The 18,626-nt window shown below is 47.4% G+C and overlaps 1 protein-coding gene across 4 annotated transcripts; it reads left to right on the forward strand.

Moving 5' to 3' along the window:
* The first annotated feature begins 4,118 nt into the window (after window positions 1–4,118).
* LOC120309324 (sialidase-3-like) lies at window positions 4,119–9,061 on the forward strand. 4 transcript variants are annotated; one of them, XM_039346446.1, is made up of 3 exons: window positions 4,119–4,327; window positions 6,228–6,433; window positions 7,574–9,061. In XM_039346446.1, the coding sequence occupies exons 2-3, from the start codon at window positions 6,233–6,235 to the stop codon at window positions 8,561–8,563; spliced, it is 1,191 nt and encodes a 396-aa protein (XP_039202380.1). In that variant the 5' UTR covers window positions 4,119–4,327; window positions 6,228–6,232; the 3' UTR covers window positions 8,564–9,061. The 4 variants fall into 4 exon arrangements, with proteins under 4 accessions (XP_039202380.1, XP_039202382.1, XP_039202381.1 ...); XM_039346448.1 differs by having other exon boundaries at window positions 4,119–4,311; XM_039346447.1 differs by lacking the exon at window positions 4,119–4,327 and adding an exon at window positions 4,485–4,711.
* Window positions 9,062–18,626: the final 9,565 nt, after the last annotated feature.

Consider the following 18,626-nt stretch of genomic DNA (forward strand, 5'->3'; position numbering starts at 1 on the left):
ACCACATACGTCATAAAATCGGTCAGGGTGATGTGACGACCCACTGAACCATCCCAGCTTCTGTCCATAATTGCCAGTTAGAGTCGTAAGTCAAGGACTGCCGGTATAGACGAAATGTCATCCTGCCATTTCCCATTTAAACGTTATCTCCTTTACATTTCCAAAATGGCGGTGCCTTGCTTGACTGCGGCAGCTTTAGCTCTCAAGGGTGTTGAAGTTTTGGAGGTGAAATTGACATCCGGTTTGAGGGATTCTGTGGGAACTGCCACAAGAAAGCAGAATTGTACTACTAAACTGGTTTATGACCCGCCAGTCCACATTGGATTTGGAATTATTTGTCAATAGTTCCCCTGTTGATGAAGCTATTCTGGAGAGTCTGCCTTGCTTCGGATCACTTTGGTTGAAGGTGCCGGCAGCACAAATGTTGTGGGTTGTGCATAGGGTGTGAGATCAGCTGGAATCTCTGAAAGTGCCTGGGGGGGGCGGGGGACAGAGGAAAGTGTGATGACACAGGGCCCAGCACAGAGGCAATGCAGTCAACTGGCAATTCAAACCACCCTTGAATTGCTCCAAATTTTCCCCAAATGCTCCCACGTTTCTGGCAGGCCTCCAAACCAAGGAAGACACACCCCTTCAGCTGCCTCTGGCTGCAAGTAGTTTCACACACAGTCTGATTAGGAGAGGAATTTACTCAAGGCCACGGAGATCACAAGGAATGACACATACATCATAAACCTAAGGAGTCTGTGTGAATACAAGTTTGCCTGAGCAGTTTCAAAAGAGGAGCCAAAATGGACTGTATTGAACATCCAAGCAACATTGTCAGAGTTTCCAGGTTTCCCAGCAGAAGTCACAGAACAAGAGATCAGCAACAATACACAAGACTCCAAGGAATCACTGTTTTTTCCCGACAAATGCCTCTCCCCACAGCGTCTCCTTAAGTCTCAGTCTCCAGGTGTGCCTTGTGGAGAGGAGTGGGGCGCTCTCCTCCCGAGTAGTTGAGCCTAAGTAGTTGAGCCTGCCTGCGTTGTTCCCTCCTTCTCTCCACTCTCCGTGCTCTAGGATCAGGTGGGGGTGGCCCTTGCTCATCGCCTTGTGGAGGAATTTGCACCTGCAGCAAACTGCCATGCATTGCCCCCCACAAACCTCATAACCTTTTGATACCCTTTGTCCCAAGGAAGCAGCCAAAAGATCACCCCCTTTTGACTTAATATCTTACCTACCTAAATAATAAGTTCCCCCTTATCTCTTCCTGTCTTGATCTCTTCTTGTCTTTATCAGTTCTTTCTCCTTTTCTAATTTACCTGTATTTGTTTTACCTGCTCTCAACAGGTAATGTGTTACTAGAAAATAATTGCTTATATGAAGGAATTTTTCAATTACTTTATGTCAACAACTAAAGGTTAAACTTCTAAATGTAAAATGTCAGCAGTTAATGGTAAAGCCTATGTATGTAAAAAGTGTATAAGAAACAATAAACTCAGAGTTGAAGCAGCTGTGTGAAGCTGTGTCATGCAGCTTCAAAACCTCTGCTCAAGACATGCCTGAGTCTTTTTCTTAGCATCGTTACATCGCCTGTCTCTGTTTATCCTGTCCCCATCCTGAAGGCCCCTGGCCTGCCTCGGCCTGCTCTTTCCCACATTCCTCTGAAGCTACAGACACCTCTCCCTCGACCTCCATAGGGTCCCGTTCCAGTTTATTTTCCTCCACACATTCAGGCTCCGATGGAGGCATGACAGCAAGTGGAGTCGACACTGTGCCCGGCCTTTTCGGAGATGGAGGCAGAGGGTAACGGCAGATTTGACCGCAGGGAAGTGTCCAACTGACGCCGTTTGGAACCAGGCCGCAGAAGTGGCGGGCAAGCACCTCACGCACGCGTCCCTACTTGTGCAAGAAGCCGACAAGCTTGGGCGCACGTGGTCCATTTGCCCACCGCTTGTGCAGATGAAGCTGCATGCGCGTGCTTGCCCACCACACGTACACAACTGTTCCCTCTCCCCGCCCCACCAGTCCACCAAGCTGGAAAGGTTGAGGGACTCTGGTGTGAACATTGATAAAAGCAGCAGGCCCAGAGAATATCCCTGGGGCGTGTTTTGAGTGTGCAAATGAGTGTGCAAACGGATATTTTCAATCTTTCATTGCAGCAGGCAGCAGGCAGTGGTTCCATCGTGTTTTAAGACGGCCATTATGTTGCCGGTGCCAAAAAAAAAAAGTCTACAATCACGGGTTTAATTATTATCGTCCGGTTGCACTTACGTCCATCATGATGAAATACAGGTGAAACTCGAAAAATTAGAATATCGTGCAAAAGCTCATTTATTTCAGTAATGCAACTTAAAAGGTGAACCGAATATATGAGATAGACGCATTACATGCAAAGCAAGAGCAGGGTCCACAAGATTGTGTGGAACACTACACATCCTCTTCACGGCCTGTTTTCCTGGTTACCTTCTGGGAGGGGGGGGGGCTCCTTGGTACCCAAAGCAAAGCATCCAGATTCAGTCGCAGTTTTGTCCCATATAGTATTAACCTTGTGAATTCTCAATCTTCCTCTTTCCATTATGTATTCAAGATGGACAGTGATTAATATGTGTGTGTGTTTGTGTTTGTATAGTGTGTGCGTGTGTGTGTGTGTGTGTGTGTGTGTGTGTGTTTTATATTTGGAGACCGGGCATCAAAATCTCATTTTTTACTGCGTGCCAGTGTGTTCACAGAAAAAAGTATACAATAAGGATTATCTTATCTTTAGCTCAAATGCGGACAGCTACAGTACTTTAATTTTGGAGAGATCTGAACCTAAATCTGAATTTAGTGACATAAAACATGTCTTTTAAGCCAAAAGTTTGATTATTTCATCGCATTCCTGCCAAAGATTAAAAAAAAAAGTTCGTCTCCATTTACAATCTCCAACCCTATTAAACGATGAGAAGTTATATATGAGATTATAATTGAGTGGAGGTTGCCAAGACATATTTTCTTTATGAATATAAGTAAAAAAAATTGTAATGCTAACTGGAGTGACTGCCAAATTATCTAGGCGTGCCAAAGACTCATTTTGGTTTGCGGCAGTTTTGCGACTATCATCTATTTCACATAAATAGTAAGATTGACTTCACTGTCTCACTTAGCAACAGAAACATTAGACTCAATTGTGGTCATAAGTCAAGGACTCCCTGTATTTAAATTCCTCCGTATATTCCTAAATATATATACAATGTTTGTGGTCAAGGAAAGCATTTAAGACAGGGGTCTTCAAACCTGGCCCTTTTATGACTTGTGGACTTCAACTCCCAGAATTCCTCAGTCAGCATGGATGGACTTCACCTAAAATTCCTGTCGGCATGGATGGACTTCAACTCCCAGAATTCCCCAGTCAGCATGGATGGACTTCAACTCCCAGAATTCCTCAGCCAGGATGCTTTAAGACAGGGGTCTTCAAACTTGGCCCTTTTATGAGTTGTGAACTCCAACTCCCAGAATTCCCCAGTCAGCATGGATGGACTTCACCTAAAATTCCTGTCAGCATGGATGGACTTCAGCTCCCAGAATTCCCTAGTCAGCATGGATGGACTTCAACTCCCAGAATTCCTCAGCCAGTATGGGGGAACTTTGGCCCCTTCAGGACTGGTGGACTTCAACTCCCAGAATTCCTGAGCCAGCATGGGGGAATTATGGCCCCTTTGTGACTTCTGGACTTCAACTCCCAGAATTCCTCAGCCAGAATGCTTTAAGACAGGGGTCTTCAAACTTGGCCCTTTTATGAGTTGTGGACTTCAACTCCCAGAATTCCTCAGCCAGCATGCCTGTGACCTTCCCAGCCGGCTTCCGACAAGCAAAGCCAACGGGAAGCCCACTTACTGACCCTGTGATTCGTTTAACGACGGCAGGGATTTGCTTAACAATCGAGGGGAAAAAGGCAAAATTGGACACGACACACTTAACCGTTACTAACTTGTCGACTGCAGTGATTCACGTAACAACGGTGGCAAGAAAAGTCGTAAAACGGGGGCCAGACTCACCGAAACGTCTCCCTTAATCACGAGACGCGTCGGTCGTACGTCGAGGACTCCCTGTCCCGGCTCACCACTGCAACACCTCCGAGTGGCCGCTAGGGGGCCACAGGCGAGCTGTCTCTTTCCATACGAGCCGCATTCTCTCGCCTTTCGCGAACGGCGGCGCCCTTTCCTCGCGTGGCGCCCGTGTCTACGGGTCTGAGGCAGCCCGTGCACACGTGCACAGTGCATCTCGCGAACCGCGCGGCGGCTCGGCCAGGAAAACCGATGCAAGAGCAGAATCGGCGCCTAGCAACGTGTTCGTGGCATAAGAGGTTCTCGGACCGTTTCTGCGGCAAATCCGGACGTCCGGATTTCTGCCCGGGCGCCCACCCCTCCCCCTCCCCCCCGGCGATCCTCGCCCTCCTCCCTCTCCCCCCCCCCGGTTTTTCCTGTTTTTCAACTTCAAGGCGCTTCGCGATGCGCTGCAGGGTGGAGGCCGGCGCCCGCGGGCGCCCGGGTAGGCGCCCTTCCTCCCCGTCCCGCTAACTCCGCGGCTGCTGGGCCCGGCGGGTGGGGCCCCGCGGGAGCCCCACCTCGATCCGGTCGAGCAGGCTTCCCGGAGGAGGCGCTGCGGAGCGGAGAAGGGGACGGAAGAGAGAGCGGGGAGTTTCGGCGTTGGCGATCCTGGCGCGGAGCGCTTGCAGCAGAGGCCGCGGGTCTGCAACGCTGTGAGCGGGGGGAGGGGGGGAATCCCCGGCGGGAGGAGAGGGAGGGGAAATGAGGGAGAGGGGAGGGGGAAGCCTGGGGGAGGGGAAAGAGGGGGTTCAGGGGGAGGGGGAATCCTGGGGGAGGGGAAATGAGGGAGGGGGAGGAGGATTTCAGGGGGAGGGGGAATCCTGGGGGAGGGGAAAGAGGGTGTTCAGGGGGAGGGGGAATCCTGGGGGAGGGGAAATGAGGGAGGGGCAGGAGGATTTCAGGGGGAGGGGAAAGGGGGGGTTTAGGGGGAGGGGGAATCCTGGGGGAGGAGAAAGAGGGAATTTAGGGGGAGGGGTTACCTTGGGGGAGGGGAAAGGGGGGGTTCAGGGGGAGGGGAAAGAGGGGGTTCAACGGGAGGGGGAAGCCTGGGGGAGTGGAAACGGGGTTTCGGGGGAGGGGGAAGCCTGGGGGAGGGGAAAGAGGGCCTTCCGGGGGAGGGGGAAGCCTGGGGGAGGGGAAAGAGGGCGTTCCAGGGGAGGGGGAAGCCTGGGGGAGGGGAAAGAGGGGGTTCTGGGGGAGGGGGAAGCCTGGGGGAGGGGAAAGAGGGGGTTCCATGGGAGGGGAAAGAAGGGGTTCAACAGGAGGGGGAATCCTGGGGGAGGGGAAAGAGGGGGTTCAGGGGAGGGGAAAGAGGGGGTTCAGGGGGAGGGGAAAGAGGGGGTTCCAGGGAAGGGGAAATCCTGGGGGAGGGGAAAGAGGGGATTCAGCGGGAGGGGGAATCCTGGGGAGGGACAGAGGGAACTCCGGGGGAGAGGAGCAGCAATCCTGTGGGAGTGGAGTGGGGGGGGAGGAGGAGGAGGAGTCCTGGGGGGAGGGGAAAGGAGAAACCTGGGGGAGGGATAGAAGGAATTCAGGGAAAAATGAAGTTCTGGGGAAGGGGAGAAACTAGACGGAATCCTCAGGGAGGCGTGTAGAAAACACCAGCTCCTTTGCATCCTGAAGGAGGGGGGTGCGAACATGACCCCCAATTGCAGAAGGCTGCTTTGCCCTACTTCCATGGGATGGAGGGGGCTGCTTCTTCCCCCTCCCCCCCCGCATGATGCAATGGGCAGGAAGGGGTGAAAGGAACGATCCAGAGCAGGGGTCTTCAAATTTGGCCCCTTCATGACTTGTGGACTTCAACTCCCAGAATTCCTCAGCCAGCATGGCTCAGCTTGGAAACTTTCCCCCTTTCCCCTTAGCATGGCTGGCTCAGGAATTCTGGGAGTTGAAGTCCATGAGTCATAAAAGGGCCAAGTTTGAAGACCCCCTGTTGTAAACCGTATTGCTCAACCTCAGGAACTTGGAAGATGTGTGGTCTTCAACTCCCAGACTTCTCCTGGCTGGCTGAGGAATTCTGGGAATTGAAGTCCACCTATCTTAAGTTTCTCAACGGGCCATTCCAACGAGCTGGAAATTCTGTTGCTGGAGATTAGAAACGGCGGCTTGATTTGACGTCTCTTTTTTTTTCCCCTCCTGGAATTTTCCCGTCTCCAGGAAAGATGGCTGAGACTTTGGGGGTCTCTGAGAAAGTGACCCTCTTCCGCCAGAAAAACGGGGTCACTTACCGTATCCCGGCTCTGCTCTACCTGCCCTCCGAGTCCACCTTCCTGGCCTTTGCGGAGGAGCGCTCCTCGGTGAAGGACCAAGATGCCAAGTCCTTGGTGATGCGACGCGGACGGAAAGAGGGCCTGTCTGTCAAGGTAACCCCAGAATCCAAAACTAGCTTTCTGCCTCTGGTCATTTCACCTTTCACCTTTCAGGTGGATTCAGAGCACCCCATACATTCTCTTTTCACCCCGTGTTGTAGTGCAGATAGCCTTCGATGTACCACTGTAATTGGGCCCAGCATTTCCGGTTGCTAAGCGAGATACTTGTTCAGTTAGTTTTTCCCCATTTTACGACCTTTCTTGCCACCGTTGTTAAGTGAACTACTGCAGCTGTTAAATTAGTAATGCGGTTGTTAAGTGAATCCGGCTCCCCCCGTTGACTTTGCTTCTGTGAAGGTGGCAAAAAGGGGGAAATCATGGGAGCCCAGGAAATGGTGACCGCCGTAAATACGAGTCGGTTGTCCAGGGTTTGAATTTTGATCATGTGACCGTGGGGATGCTGCAGTAAGTGTGAACCATGTCACAAGTCCCCTTTTTGAGTGCCGTTGTAGCTTCAAACGGCCACTAAACAAAGCATTGCAAGTTGAGGACTACCCGTATGGCTGCATTCACATGACCACCTAATCCAGAACAACGAACATCTGGGGTTGCTACCTTATTGCAGCATGCTAAGTTTGGTTGGTATCAAAGTCAGTTTATTTCAGTGCGTTCCAAGTTACAACAGCACGGAAAAAAGAGACTTAGGACCGTGTTCCCCACTTAACGACCGTTGCATCATCCCCTTGGTCACGTGATCAAAATTTGGATGCTTGGCAAGTGGTTCATATTTACGATGGTTGCAGTGTCCGGGGGGGGGGGTGTCATGTGATCCCCTTTGGACAAGCAAAGTCAACGGGGGAAGCCAGTTTCACTTCACAACTGTGTTACTAACTTCACAACTGTGGCAAGGCAAGGCAGGTCGTAAAATGGGGAGAAAACTCGCTTCACAAATTTCTCTCTTAGCAACAGAAACGGGCTCCATTGTGGTCGTAAGACGAGGATTCCTGTACCTCATGCATGAATTAGAACGCCGTGGCTTGCTGCCTAGCTGGGCTTAAAACAGAACATGGTTTAGTGCAAAATAGCCGAAAGAGGTCCCACGTCTTTTCTTTCTTTTTCCCAAAGAAAGGTGATGTGATTATCCAAGATCCAATGGATTTCTTTATATCTGACCATTTCGTATCTTCTCTCTAGTGGGGTCCCCAAGAATGTCTTGCCATGGCCACGTTGCCAAAATACCGCCCCATGAACCCCTGCCCCGTCTACGAGGCCAAGGACGCCACCATTTTCTTGTTCTTCATTTGTGTGCTTGACCACATCACGAACAAACAACAGATCTGGAAGAGCGAAAACATGACTAGGCTGGCCTACATCTTCAGCAAAGATGGCGGACGCACCTGGAGCCCAACGACGGACATGACCGAACAGGTGATTGGAGAGGATGTGAGCAACTGGGCCACGTTTGCCGTGGGACCGGGCCATGGGCTGCAGCTGAGCTCCGGGCGGCTGGTCATCCCGGCCTACGCTTACTACATTCACACACACTGGTTTGGACACCCGCTGTGCTGTGGCACCAAACCGCACCCCTTCGCTTTCTACAGCGACGACAGTGGGAAGACGTGGCTGAAGGGCCAGCTTCTCCGAAAACCCCTGCGGGCCTCAGAGTGCCAAATGGCGGAGGTGGTGGACGAGAATAACAGCCCAGTGTTATACTGTAACGCCCGTGGCGGTGACGGATACCGAGTCGAGGCCTTCAGCAGAGACGGTGGAAGACTCTTTGAACACCCCTTCCAATCTCAGAAACTGGCGGAGCCTCATAAGGGATGCCAAGGCAGCGTGCTGAGTTTTCCTTCACCACAACTGGGGTTTCCCTTGGCTTCCTCAAAGACCCCTGAATCATGGTTGATCTTCTCCCATCCCACCAACCGAAAGGAGCGTGTGGATCTGGGCGTCTACTTGAACCCCTGTCCGTTGGAGGAGAATTCCTGGAAGACGCCATGGATCTTGAACACAGGACCCAGTGGCTACTCAGACTTGGCTGTTTGCACTGGGGAAAATCCCCTCTTCTTTGGCTGTTTGTTCGAATGTGGAGAGTCGACGTGTTACGAAGAGATCGCCTTCCGATTGTTCAGTGGCGCAAAACTCCTGAAAAGCCAGGACGTAACCTGTGCAGAAAAGAATTAACTCCCTATACAAGCCAGGCCCACATCTCTGGGGCCCATCAGCACCAGAGGAGGATTAAATCACAGCCTTTTTATACATAATTTTTATGAATTTTTTTTAACAGAGTTAAGAAACATAATAGGAGCTAACTAGAATGGAAACCAAAGGCAATAAAGAAAAATAGTAAATAATGGAAAAAAAACCATGAAAAAAAATATATAAAAAGCAGCTTCTGATCTTCTTGACAGTGGTTATAGATGCATGTATATTTTTCATCAGGGAATTGTGCAGCCGGTGTCCAAATGAAGTCAGAGACGCTGTGCAGAAAAGAATTAACTCCCTATACAAGCCAGACCCACATCTCTGAGGCCCATCAGCAGCAGAGGAAGATTAAATCACAGACTTTTTGCACGTATCTTTTATGAAAGAAACTTTTTAACAGAGTTAAAAAAAACATAATAGGATCTAACCGGAAAGGAAACTAAAGACAATAAAGAAAAATAGTAAATAGTGAAAAAAGAAAACGTGACAAAAAAAAAGAATTATATAAAATATAATCTGATCTTTTGATCTTCTTGACTGGTTATAGATGCATGTATATTTTCCGTCAGGAAATTGCACAGCCGTGTCAAAATGAAGTCAGAGACGCTGACAGGAATTGTAATTTTATAGAAATAAATATGTTTTGTAACTATATATATAGCCAACTAGATAAGTCAGGCAAACAGGAACATCATGAAGTAAATCAAGACAGGAGCATCATGAGGTAAATCTAGACAGCCGGAACATCATGAGGTAAATCTAGACAGCCGGAACATCATGAGGTAAATCTAGACAACCGGAACATCATGAGGTAAATCACAGAGCGCATAGAAGAAAAAGGGAAAAAGGGAACCTCCCCCTCCAGAGCAGCCGGTGTCCAAATGAAGTCGGAGACGCTGACACAAATTGTAGTTTTATAGAAATAAATATATTTTATAACTATATATATAGCAAACTAGATAAGTCAGGCAAACAGGAGCATCGTGAGGGAAATCAACACAATAGGAAAATCATGAGGGAAATCACATTTCCATTGCTAAGCGAGACAGTTGCTGTGTGAGTTTTGCCCCATTTTACGACCTTGTTAAGTTAGTTGCACAGTGAGCTAAGTGGCTTCCCCACAAACTTTGCTTGTCAGAAGGTCGCAAAAATTCCTCCTTGGAAAAGAGCTTTTATATCACTGATCCCAAAGGAAGATCAGGATCTTACAGAGCCTAAGAATTATAGGCCAATTTCATTATTAAATGTTGATTATAAGATTTTTACAAAAATTTTGGCAAATAGATTAATGCAGGTTGTGAAGGACTTGATTCATAGTGATCAAGCAGGATTTATAACGGCGATATATGAAATATAATGTTAGACAAATTATAAACTTAATTGAGTATTTGGATAAGAATAATCAGATTCCTGTGGCTTTTATTTTTTTGGACGCTGAAATAGCCTTTGATCAATTAGATTGGCAATTTTTATTCTCATTGGTAGAGAAAATGAATTTTGGGGATAATTTTTTACATGCACTTAAAGCTATATATCAGCAACAATCTGCACAAATTGTTGTAAATGGGGGACTGACTGAGAATTTTAATATTGAAAAAGGGACAAAACAAGGATGTCCATTATCCCCATTGTTATTTGTTTTAACGTTGGAAATTTTATTGATTCAGATTCGAGAATCAAAGGTAGTCAAGGGCGTAAAGATAAGGAAGAATGAGTATAAATTGCGGGCTTTTGCAGATGATTTGGTTTTAATTTTGGAGCAACCGAATCAAGCGATTGATTGTTTATTAGAACTTATAACACAGTATGGGAATGTTTCTGGTTTTAAAGTCAACAATTATAAGACTAAGATATTATCTAAGAATATGTCAGTTAAGGATAGGGAAAGTTTGGTCAAAGCTACAGGTTTCCAGATGGTAAAAAAGGTTAAATATTTGGGAATATATTTAACTGCTTCAAATGGAAAATTGTATAAGAATAATTATGAACCATTATGGGTAAAAGTACAAAAGGACTTAAAAGACTGGAAAAAATTGCAATTGTCATTGTTGGGGAGAATTTCAGCTGTAAAAATGAATGTTCTACCAAAGTTCCTTTTTTTGTTTCAGATGATACCTATTTTTAAAAAAGAGGCAAATTTGGATGACTGTCAAAAGGGCATCAACAATTTTATATGGGCCGGAAAGAAACCAAGGGTTAAGTTTAAGATTTTACAAGATGCTCGAGAAAGAGGAGGACTTAAGGCACCTAACTTGAAATTATATTATGATGCAGCCGCCTTAACTTGGTTAAGTGACTTTTAAATCACATATTTTGAGGAATGCCCTACTTCATGTTTGGAAAAAGTATTATTACAGATTAAATTATAAAATACCTATTGGGGGGATTCCCAGACATGCAATTGAGGGAACTTCTAAGGGGACAAATTTTGATAAAATCTCGTATAAAGAATTGTTAATTTGGTCTGGTTCGAATTGGCATTTGAAATCCCTAGATGTATTAAGGCAGGAAAATATCCTACAGTCATGGTTTCAATATTTACAAATAGTGGATAGATGGACTGTAGATAAGAAAGAGGGAATAACATTAGAAGACAAACAATTGGTTATTCAGATTAAAAATCAGAATCAGGCTCATATAAAAAGAATTTATAATGTTTTACTAGAGTTAGACTCGGAAACAAAGTTGGTTAAAGATTGTATGATTAAATGGGCTCAAAATATACAGGAACCGATTTCATTGGATTTATGGAAGACAATTTGGACTAGAAATGTTAAATTTACACAAGCTCAAAATTTGAGAGAAAATTTTTATAAAATGTTTTATAGATGGCATTTAGATCCTAAAAAATTATCTTGTATGTATCCTAATATACAGCCCAAATGTTGGAGATGTGGCAATAAAGATACGACATATTTTCATATTTGGTGGAATTGTAAAAAGGTAAAGGCTTTTTGGATTATGATTTGGTGGAACATTCAAAAGATTTTTAGAAGGAAGATAAAGTTCACTCCTCAACTATTTTTATTGGGTATTTTTGTGGACTTAAATGATAAAGAAACTATTTTGATGTTGAATTTATTAACTGCTGCAAGGTTATTAATAGGTTTATACTGGAAGAAAGATCCTTTGCCTACTTTAGAAGAATGGGTATTTAAAGTATCTAGTTTTGCAGAAATGGCAAAAATTTCTGCTTATTTAAAGGATCATACACAAGAAAGATATATTACTGTATGGAGAAGATGGATAGATTATATTCAGAAAAAGTATGGAACTAAAAAGTTTCATTTATTTTATGAATGAATATTATAGTAAATATTATAGAGAATTTATAGGTTATTGGAGTTAAAGGTTAAGTATGATTTTTTTCTTTTTTCTTTTTTTCTTTTTCTTTTCTTTTTTTTATTATTATAAATTTTCTATTTTTGTATTCTGCTCTGGTGAAGGGATTGGGGGTGGGACTTAAATAGGGATGAAGGTGGGAAAGAAACCCCAGGGCACTCCCCTGCAACCGGTTAAAATAGGATGAAGAATGAAGTCCTTTGGTGCTTGGAAATTTTGATCACCTAACCGCAGTGCAATAAGTTGCTATTCGGTCGTAAGCTGATAGTGCCGTACCATCATGGTTAGAACTCTCCCTAAGTAACATGGATCCATTACCTGCTATCTCAAAAATTGCTGTTCGCGAGGATTACGTGAGGCCGGGACGCTGTTCATAAATCTGAGTCAGTTGCCAAGTGTCTGAATTTTCTTTTCATACAATTCAGTTGTATTTATTCAACAAACGTAGTTTATCATTCACCAATTGCCATTGATAAAACAAATCCCAAGTTTGTAGTAACCTCATGAAAAAATGCTAGAATGTCCAAATGTCTGAATTTTGATCACCTAACCGTGCTTGCAGTGGTTATAAGTGTGAAACACGGTCGTAAGTCATCCGTTGTAATGGCAGTCACTAAAAGAACGGTCGTAAGTCGAGGACTATCTTTCAACATGGATCCGCTACTCTGATTATTCCGAAATGCATTTCAAATTAAACCTTGGGGTAAAGTTCACCCAAGTGTATCATTCCGATTTTGATATAGATAGGAGTTGGTCACAAGTGATTTTAAGCCATATAAACCATCTGACTTTTTACCATGGAAACACACAGTCGTTAACCATAAATAGAAAAGGTCACTAAATGGGAATCCAATTGTGGGCCTGGTATGACCATCGTAACTCTGAGGAGGAAAATCTTTTCCCAAGGCCAGGGCTAGGCAATATGACAGAATAGCCAGCCATAGGTGAAAAGAGGTTTCCAAGCTGAGCCAAGGAATTCTGGGAGGAAGTCCACGAGTCAAAGGGGCCATAGATGCTGGCTCATTATTGAAGTCCACAAGTCAAAGCATATGGAGGAATTCTGGGAGTTGAAGTCCACAAGTCATGATCAAGGAGAGTTGAAGTCAAGTCCTTGGAATTAAGTTTGAGCAAAGTTACCTGAGGACATGTGAGGACAATTAACCAAGTGGAACAACTTGCCACCAGAAATTGTGGACACTCCACCCCTGGAGGTTTTCAAGAAGAGACTAGAGACAGTCACTTGTCTGAAATGGTATAGGGCCGTGGTGGCGAACCTATGGCACGCATGCCAGAGGCAGCACTCAGAGTCCTCTTTGTGGGCACATGCGCCGTCGCCCCAGTCCTAGGCCTTCAGCTGGGTTTTATAAAACCTTTTCGCTTTAGGCCTCTGCCACCGTGTGCAAAAAAAAAGGTTCAATCAATTTCAACAAGATCCCGCAAAGTTGGAATTGATTGATTGAACTTTTTAGTCCCACCCAGTCTGCTGTTACCACCGCAGCCACGCCCACCCGGCACCCAACGATACATAAGTGGGTTTTGGGTTGCATTTTGGGCACTCGGTCTCTAAAAGGTTCACCATCGCTGGTATAGGGTTTCCGCCTGAGCAGGGGGTTCGACTAGATGACCTCCAAGGTCCCTTCCAACTTTATTATTATTATTATATTGAAGCAGGTTCTGATATTCTTGACAGTGATTACAGATACATTTTGCCCTCTCTCTGTCTCTAAAGTTACATCATAATTTACTTCTTTCCATAACCTACGTTTTCTCAATCTTCTAATACATTTAGTGTAAGTTGATTTTTTTTCCTTCTTTTTTTCAGCAAAATGTCCATAAGGGATTTGCAGTCACTGACAAATGTGGTTGTTGATCTTCCTCTGAATCAATTTTGCCACCTCTGCTTGTTCTGTCATCTTTCCAGATCCTGACCTGGAAATTTCATATGTTCCTTGGTTTTTGCACATATTAATAAAGGGCTTTAAATAATCGGATTAAAATTTTTTTTAATATGTTCCTTGACTTTTTTTCTCAATCACCAGCCCCAGGAGAGTTCTAGTCCCACCAATTGTGAAAGATCCTTTTGATTTGGGATCAATCACTAGGCGCATCCAAAAAAGTCCCATAAATTATTTGCAGTCGCTAGAGAGTTCTAGTCCCACCTTAGCCGTGAAAGCCACCTGGGTGATTTGGGGTCAATCACTAGGCGCTGGAGAGTTCTAGTCCCACTTAGCCGTGAAAGCCACCTGGGTGATTTGGGGTCAATCACTAGGCGCTGGAGAGTTCTAGTCCCGCCTTACCAGGAAAGCCACCTGGGTGATTTGGGATCAGTCGCTAGGCGCTGGAGAGTTCTAGTCCCACCTTAGCCGTGAAAGCCACCTGGGTGATTTGGGATCAATCACTAGGCGCTGGAGAGTTCTAGTCCCGCCTTAGCCAGGAAAGCCACCTGGGTGATTTGGGATCAGTCGCTAGGCGCTGGAGAGTTCTAGTCCCACCTTAGCCATGAAAGCCACCTGGGTGATTTGGGATCAAGGCGCTGGAGAGTTCTAGTCCCACCTTAGGAAAGCCACCTGGGTGATTTGGGATCAATCACTAGGCGCTGGAGAGTTCTAGTCCCACCTTAGCCGTGAAAGCCACCTGGGTGATTTGGGGTCAATCACTAGGCGCTGGAGAGTTCTAGTCCCGCCTTAGCCAGGAAAGCCACCTGGGTGATTTGGGGTCAATCACTAGGCGCTGGAGAGTTCTAGTCCCGCCTTAGCCATGAAAGCCACCTGGGTGATTTGGGGTCAATCACTAGGCGCTGGAGAGTTCTAGTCCCACCTTAGCCGTGAAAGCCACCTGGGTGATTTGGGATCAATCACTAGGCGCTGGAGAGTTCTAGTCCCACCTTAGCCGTGAAAGCCACCTGGGTGATTTGGGGTCAATCACTAGGCGCTGGAGAGTTCTAGTCCCGCCTTAGCCAGGAAAGCCACCTGGGTGATTTGGGGTGCAGAGTTCTAGTCCCACCTTAGCCGTTGATTTGGGATCAGTCGCTAGAGAGTTCTAGTCCCACCTTAGCCGTTGGGTGAGGGATCAGTCGCTAGGCGCTGGAGAGTTCTAGTCCCACCTTAGCCGTGAAAGCCACCTGGGTGATTTGGGATCAATCACTAGGCGCTGGAGAGTTCTAGTCCCACCTTAGCCGTGAAAGCCACCTGGGTGATTTGGGGTCAATCACTAGGCGCTGGAGAGTTCTAGTCCCGCCTTAGCCAGGAAAGCCACCTGGGTGATTTGGGGTCAATCACTAGGCGCTGGAGAGTTCTAGTCCCGCCTTAGCCATGAAAGCCACCTGGGTGATTTGGGGTCAATCACTAGGCGCTGGAGAGTTCTAGTCCCGCCTTAGCCATGAAAGCCACCCACTTGGAGCCTTTTCAATCACTAGGCGCTGGAGAGTGGCGCCAGAGCTAGATCAATCACTAGCGCTGGAGAGTTCTAGTCCCGCCTTAGCCAGGAAAGCCACCTGGGTGATTTGGGATCAATCACTAGGAGTTTTAGTCCTGCCTTAGCCATGAAAGCCACGTGGGTGATTTGGGATCAATCACTAGGCTCTGGAAAGTTCTAATCCCGCCTTAGCCATGAAAGCCCCCAGAGTGATTTGGGGTCAATCACTAGGCGCTGGAGAGTTCTAGTCCCGCCTTAGCCATGAAAGCCCCCAGAGTGATTTGGGGTCAATCACTAGGCGCTGGAGAGTTCTAGTCCCGCCTTAGCCATGAAAGCCCCCTGGGTGATTTGGGATCAATCACTAGGCGCTGCAGAGTTCTAGTCCCGCCTTAGCCATGAAAGCCACCTGGGTGATTTGGGGTCAATCACTAGGCGCTGGAAAGTTCTAATCCCGCTTTAGCCATGAAAGCCCCCTGGGTGATTTGGGGTCAATCACTAGGTGCTGGAGAGTTCTAATCCCGCCTTAGCCATGAAAGCCCCCTGGGTGATTTGGGATCAATCACTAGGCGTTGGAGAATTCTAGGCGCTGGAGACTTCTAGTCCCGCCTTAGCCATGAAATCACTAGGAGCTGGAGAGTGGGTAGGTGGCTAGCCAATCATTCTCAACCCAGCCCACCTCACAGGATTGTTGTTCTTGTTGTGAGGAGAACAGAAGGAGGAAGGTGTGTTGTATATATATTTGCTGCCTTGGGTTATTGGTAAAAATTATAACGGCAGGATACAGATAAATAAAATAAAAAGTGAACCCCGGATGGTACTGCAGTGGCAAGCAACTGAGAAATGGGCTAATGGCAAACTTAGGAAAGAGAAAACAATATTTTATAGGTGTGAACATACTCATTTCCAAGCTTAGCTCCTCAAAAAAACCTGTTTTGCAAGAACGAACAATTTAGGGAACAAAGAAGGAGAAAGTGAAGTACGAGGACACGAAGGGCGTTGCTCTTTATTGAAACTTGTCGGAGGGAAACTCATTCCTGGAACGTGCTGATGGAAGATGCAAACTCTACGAAAGGAACAGATCTAACAAAAACAGAGGTGGAGTTGAATTGTGTATAAAAGACCATTACAGTTCTGCAGAAATCTATAAAACCAAGGATGGAAACCTGTTAGAATCCATATGGGTCAATATAAAGGGGGGGGGAATGACATTGCTATAGGCCAGCGGTTCTCAACCTGTGGGTCGGGACCCCATTTGGGGTCGAACGACCATTTCACGGGGGTCGCCAAACAACGCAGTCCGCCATTTCCCCCCCCCCCTTTTCCTTAGCTGTGCTACTCCCTTTTATTCTATTGGCTTTGGAAAGCCAATAGAATAGACTCTCTTGAATAGAGTCTAATTCGATTGGCTTTCCAAAGCCAATAGGAATTGTCCAGCTGTCTCTGCCCTGCTGAGCCCGCCAAAAGTCCCAGTCTGCAAACGGTACTGCACCAGTTGAGTAGTCCTCGACTTACGACCGGTTGAGTAGTCCTCGACTTATGACCGGTTGGGGGGTCGCGGCATTAAAAAGGTTGAGAACCACTGCTATAGGCCATGGGATAGGCAACCTTGGCTCGTTTATGACTCGTGGACTTCAACTCCCAGAATTGTGAGCCTCCCCCCACCAATTGCACAAGGCTGCTTTCCCCGCCCTCCATGGGGCACAGCGTGCTGCTTTCCCCCCCCCATGGTGCAATAGGGAGGTGGGAGGGTGAGGAACAATCTACAGCAGTGATAGCAAACCTTCCTGCTCCACGCCCTGCCCTGCCCACCCCCTGCCTCGCCCACGCTCTGCCCCACCCTGCCTGCCTGCAGGGCCACTCACCACCTCCAGGGCCTGCCGCAGATTGCCCAGGCAGCCCAGCAGTGCCATGGCGCCCACGCCCTCTGCCCACGCCCTGCAGGATCGACTGTGCGTGTTGGGGCGTGAGGGCAGAGTCTTGTCTACGCTGCCTGGCTGCCGTGTCCTTGGCTGCGCTGCTCCGCGTGGGCCACGACCAGGGACGATTCTCCTCCAGGGGGGCTGCTGGTGAGGAGGGGGTCGCGGGTGGAGGCAGGGCTGGGGCAACGGCATGTGTGCCCACAGAGAGGGCTCCGAGTGCCGCCTCTGGCACCCGTGCCATAGGCTCGCCACAACTGATCTAGAAAATTGCGAGCTCGTCTCCCCCCTCCCCATCATCGCTTACCACCCTGGATGGATGGTTAGAAGGAAAAGAGCCCCCCTTCTCCCCCCCGCTCCCTGACTCCCCCCCCCGTTGGTATTCTTGCTTAGATTGGCACCTGTCTTTCACAGGCCCTCCCCATCCTTTCCCCCGCCCATTGCAACCGGGAGGAGACCCCAAATGCTTGCAGCACTAGAATGAGCTTGCCAGAGTGGCAAATAGATTAAGAATAATATATATATTAAGAATAGAATAAGAATAGAATAAACCCCTTTCAAAACGTCCGGCCAATGGGAAGGATAGCTAGGCTGGAAAAAAATGAAGCCAACTGAGCAACTTTTGAAATGCAGGAGCATGCCTTTGGTTATTCGGGTTTTCTCCCGCGTCAAATTGGAAGTGTCTTGGCGACGTTTCGACAAAGTCCCATTCGTCATCTTCAGGCTGGTGTTTTCGGCTTCGTGCTTCTAGGAACAATGTGTGATCGTAGCTGTTTCTTCCTTTTAACTGCCAGTGTGTGGTAACCCAGGTCGTTACAACACAAAAGACTAATGGGCACACAGCCAGGCTGCCCACAACCGGTGGGGATCCCGTAGAGTCTTTTTTTCTCTGATTGCCCTCCACTCCCGGTTGTGCGCACACTCCATCGTGCCTTATCCTTCTGCTCCGTCTGCCCACGACTGGTGGGGATGCCCGTCGTGGACAGACGGAGCAGAAGGATGAGGCACGATGGAGCGTGCGCACACCCGGGAGTGGAGAGAAATCGGAGAAAAAAAGACCGACAGGAATGGATGACGGAAGGTAGGAACAACATGTAGAGCAGGGGTTCCCAACCTTGGCCACTTTAAGACTTGTGGACTTCAACTCCCAGAATTCCTCAGCCAGCTTTGCTAGAAAGGAAGGGAGTGCTGATGGCAAGCCTTTTGGAACACTGGATCCGGAATGAGCAGGAGGGAGGGGTTGGAGAGCACGCCGGCAGCAATGGTGCTGGGAGGGAGGAGATTAACAAGGATGAGAGAGGGGAAGGATGTGGAATTGGAGTGCAAAAAAAAGAGAAGGCGGGGCAACCAAGGCAATTACAGTTAATTAA

This window comes from Crotalus tigris, unplaced genomic scaffold (genome assembly GCF_016545835.1).
Source record: "Crotalus tigris isolate CLP2741 ecotype Arizona unplaced genomic scaffold, ASM1654583v1 scf7180000017997.644853, whole genome shotgun sequence".
Taxonomy (NCBI): domain Eukaryota; kingdom Metazoa; phylum Chordata; class Lepidosauria; order Squamata; family Viperidae; genus Crotalus; species Crotalus tigris.